Below are 4,546 nucleotides of genomic sequence, written 5' to 3' on the forward strand. Positions count from 1 at the left end.
TAATCCCAGTTACTAAAGCTCCTTTTAAACGAGTGACAGAAGCAGAGATATCCGCAAAAAGAGCCAAAGGTTTGTGTTTTCGCTATGATGGCAAATTTACACCGGGTCATTGCTGTCCCGACAAAACTCTTCAGGTTTTACTAGTCGAAGATGAAGAGGAGGATCTAGAAAGAGACGAGCATGTACACTTGGACATGGTCTTAGTGTCTGCAAGTTCAGTAATAGGATTAACAACCCCCAATACGATGAAGCTGCGTGGTATGATTGTTGACCAGGAGGTGGTGGTGCTCATTGACTGTGGTGCCACCCATAATTTTTTGTCGTTAAACCTTGTAGGGACTCTTGGCTTATCCGTGAAGGGGGTTCGCGAGACGGGGGTTATGATGGGCAACGGGAAGTGGGATCGCAGTCGAGGAATATGTAAGGGTTTGGTATTAACCCTACCTGGATACCAGCTAGTTAGTGACTTTTACCCCTTGGAATTGGGCCGCACCGATGTCATACTTGGCATGAAGTGGTTACGTACATTAGGCGATACAAGAGTAAATTGAAAGGAATTAACAATGTCCTTTATGGTAGCCAAAAAGCGAGTAACATTGCGAGGTGAACCCGGCCTCAATCGTTCTGAAACTTCCTTACACGTCGTGTTAAGGGGTATACCTGGTACTAGCGAAGGGTATCTGGTTGAAATCAACCATCTAGAAGTTCAGTGCCCGACCGAATCCCAGGTTTATCGCATGCTTGATGATCTCCTGGCCGAGTTTGCTGAGATTTTCGAGTTACCTTCCGGGTTGCCACCACATCGCGGTCACGAGCATGTTATTACGTTGAAACCCGGGATCGAGCCCGTCAATGTTCATCCCTATCGGTACCCACAATTACAAAAAGATGACATCGAACAACTGGTGGATGAGATGATTACAGCAGGGATCATACAGGCGAGTTCTAGCCCTTTTTTCCAGCCCAGTTTTATTGGTTAAAAAAAAGATGGAAGTTGGCGATTCTGTGTGGATTATCGTGCCTTGAATAAATCCACAGTTTTGGATAAATTCCCGATCCCGATTATAGACGACTTGTTGGACGAGCTTCATGGGGCAGCGGTTTTCAGCAAACTAGATCTGAAGTCAGGGTACCATCAGATTCGGATGAAACCGAAAGATGTTCCGAAAATGGCGTTTCGCACACACGAGGGACACTATGAGTTCCTTGTAATGTCATTCGGGTTAACAAATGCCCCGTCAACATTCCAATCGTTAATGAATAAGGTTTTTCGCCCGTATCTTCGGAAATTAGTCCTCGTTTTTTTGACGATATTGTGGTTTACAGCAAAACAATAGAAGAACATCGTGAACATCTCAAAGTCCTTTTTAGTTGCTTTAAAACCGAAGGGCTGTTTTGTAACAGAAAAAAAATGTGTTTTTGCCTGGGAGAGGGTGGATTATTTGGGTCACGTCGTGACCAAGGACGGGGTCATGGCTGATCCGAGTAAGATTTCGGCTATGTTGGAGTGGCCGATTCCTAAGACTCTTCGAGAACTTCGCAGGTTCTTAGGGTTAACCGGTTATTATAGAAAGTTTGTGCAATGACACGGAAAAATTGCAAGAGCTTTAACTAATCTTTTGAAGAAGGATAGCTTCGTTTGGAGTAACGAAGCAACCCAGGCATTCCGTCAATTGCAGCAAGCCATGACTCAAGTGCATGTTTTAGCATTGCCTGATTTCTCCAAAAAGTTTATAGTGGAGACGGATGCTTCTGGTCAAGGGGTGGGAGTGGTACTAATGCAAGAAGGTCAGCATGTAGCCTATTTCAGCCAAGTTTTGGATAGTCGAGCCCAACTCAAATCGGTGTATGAGCGCGAGTTGATGGCGATTGTACTGGCGGTGCAAAAATGGCGGCCATATTTGTTAGGACGCCAATTTACAGTATTGACCGATCAGAAGAGCTTGAAATTTTTGCTTGAACAACGTTTGGTGGCCGGGGAACACCAACGTTGGATTTCGAAGTTATCTGGGTTCAATTTCGAAATCTTGTATCGACCCGGGAGAGAGAATGGTGTTGTTGATGTGTTGTCCAGACGGGGAGAGGGAGTTTCCTTGTTAGTATTAACAGTTTCTCGGTTCAGCAACCATGCCGACTTGCTGGCTGATTTGAGCCGAGACCAACACATTTAAGAGATTCGGAGGAAAATTGAATCGGCTGCTAGTGATATGGATGGGTATGAGGTCAGTCAGGGGCAAGTGTTGTATAAGGGGAAACTGGTAATTCCAAAAACATCTAGCTGGGTCTCTCGTTTGTTTCACGAATCGCATGTTGGGGCAACTGGGGGCCATGAAGGCACGCAAAAAAACATATCAGCGCCTTGCAAGTGAGTTCTATTGGATTGGTATGAAGAAGGATGTGGCGAAACTGGTGGCTGAATGCGCCATATGTCAGTGTAATAAGTACTCTAATTTGGCTCCAGCAGGGTTACTCCAACCGTTAGAGCTACCGGAACAGATCTGGGAAGATTTAACCATGGACTATATTGAAGGGTTACCCAAGTCTGGAGGTTATAGCGTCATACTGGTAGTGGTTGACCGTCTCAGTAATTCAGCCCGTTTTATTCCTCTTAAACATCCGTTCATTGCAGCCTTGGTGGCGACGGTGTTTATTCGTGAAATAGTCTGGTTACATGGGATTCCTCGCTCCATTGTTTCGAACCGAGATAAGGTGTTTATCAGCCATTTTTGGAAGGAACTATTCAAGTACTCAAGCACAATCCTGAAACACAGTACCGCTTATCATCCACAAACGGATGGCCAGATAGAAGTCGTCAATAGAAGTGTGGAAACTTATTTGTGTTGTTTTTCTTCCGCTCGGCCAAAGGAATGGGTGAAATGGCTATCGTGGGCTGAGTATTGGTATAACACTTCATACCACTCTTCTATTCAGATGGCTCCGTTTAACATACTTTATGGACGAGATCCGCCTCGTTTGATTCGATATGATTCTGGTACTGCTGTCACATTTGAGGTGGACCGATATCTGCAAGAAAGAGATGAAGTTCTCAAAGAAATTAATTTGTATTTGCTATAGGCACAAAAAATTATGAATACTCATGCTGATGGTAAATGGAGAGATGTGGAATTTGTGGTTGGTGACTTGGTTAATTTGAAACTACGACCATATCGACAGGGTACGGTAGCTAAAAGAAATAACGAAAAATTGGCTCAACGTTTCTATGGGCTGTTCGAGGTTCTAACTCGAGTGGGTAAAGTGGCGTATAAGTTAAAGCTTCCTGATAATGCTTCTATTCATCCGGTTTTTCATGTTTCCCAGCTTAAGAAGGTAGTCGGCAGTCAAGAGGTTCTCACAACACTTCCCGAGGGATTGACTGCTACGGATGATAGGTTGTTGGTTCCAGCAAAGGTGGTGAGCAGTAGAATACAGCAAGGTGTCGAAGAATGGTTGATCCAGTGGAAAGGTTTACCTGACGAGGAAGCAACTTAGGAAGAGAAAGAGTTACTTCAGCGACAGTTTCCTGAGTCTCACATTGAGGACAAGGTGATATTTCAAGGGGGATTACTGATATGAACCGACAAAAATTGACAAAAGTGTATCAGAGGCGCAGGAAGCATTCTCCAGGGGCTGTCTAGTACTTTTCGTATTTTAAATTAATTATAGTATTTATACGGTCATTGATTTTGTTTAGGATTTATCCTTTAGGGAAAGAGACATAAATAAGGAGGGTTTATTCCGCCATTAGGGGAGAGAGTTTATTTTTTTTTACCATTTATGTTTTCTATCTGGAGACTCCCTGATTCTCGAAATTCAGGTTTTCCCTTTATTGATTAATTGAAGCATTAGGTTATCTTTGATTCTGTTGTTAAACTGATCCTATCAGAGACGTCATGTCCCTTTGTATATGTTTTCTGAAATGTTGGTTATTTATTTTTTCTTCAGCTGGAGGGTATTGATCGATCTCGGAATGAGGGCATCATCTCAACTACTTGTGGTTCGGATGCAACTCCTTTGATTTCTTGTTGTTCTAGATTTCCTTCTTGCAGTTGGTGAGTTTTTTTTTCCATCTTTGGGAGCCATAACTAGAAAAGAGGAATTCATGGATCCTACAAATGACCCAATCAGTAAAAACAATCTGATAGTTCTATCTAGCACGATGCATAAACAGACTGAAGATAAGGTAACCCTTACACCAAATCGCCAGCTAGTATTAGATGCTGCAGGAGTTGATAAATATACTTATGATGGATGTAAAAAAACTATAATTCTGAATGAGGAATTTGTTGGTTTTTTATAGTTGATGTTATGTGTATAAAGGTTTACCGATCGCCCTAATCTCTCTTTCTTTATATGTGTGTATATATCAGTTCTCATTTGAGTCCTACAGTCCTGAAGATGATGACTATGAAGGATATAACTTTAGTTTGAGTGGCAAACTTTCTTCCAGTCGTATTGTTTTCCTCAACAGGTTCATTCAAGAGGTTAGTTTTGACTTTCTTTCTCTTCATTTCAATTGAATGACCAAGTAAACTCACTGTACGTTGTC

The 4,546-nt window shown here is 42.5% G+C and overlaps 1 protein-coding gene across 1 annotated transcript; it reads left to right on the forward strand.

Moving 5' to 3' along the window:
* The first annotated feature begins 3,087 nt into the window (after positions 1-3,087).
* LOC145105916 (uncharacterized) lies at positions 3,088-3,489 on the forward strand. Its single transcript, XM_079042980.1, has one exon. It carries the CDS (start codon positions 3,088-3,090, stop codon positions 3,487-3,489), a length of 402 nt encoding a protein of 133 aa, XP_078899106.1.
* The last annotated feature ends 1,057 nt before the right edge of the window (positions 3,490-4,546 follow it).

Source organism: Lactuca virosa, chromosome 4 (assembly GCF_052849685.1).
Source record: "Lactuca virosa cultivar CGN04683 chromosome 4, Lactuca_virosa_CGN04683_v6, whole genome shotgun sequence".
In the NCBI taxonomy this organism is placed as follows: domain Eukaryota; kingdom Viridiplantae; phylum Streptophyta; class Magnoliopsida; order Asterales; family Asteraceae; genus Lactuca; species Lactuca virosa.

Coding starts and splice junctions, on each gene's coding strand:
- LOC145105916 (XM_079042980.1), top strand. CDS start 3,088: ATGAATACTCATGCTGATGGTAAATGGAGAGATGTGGAATTTGTGGTT.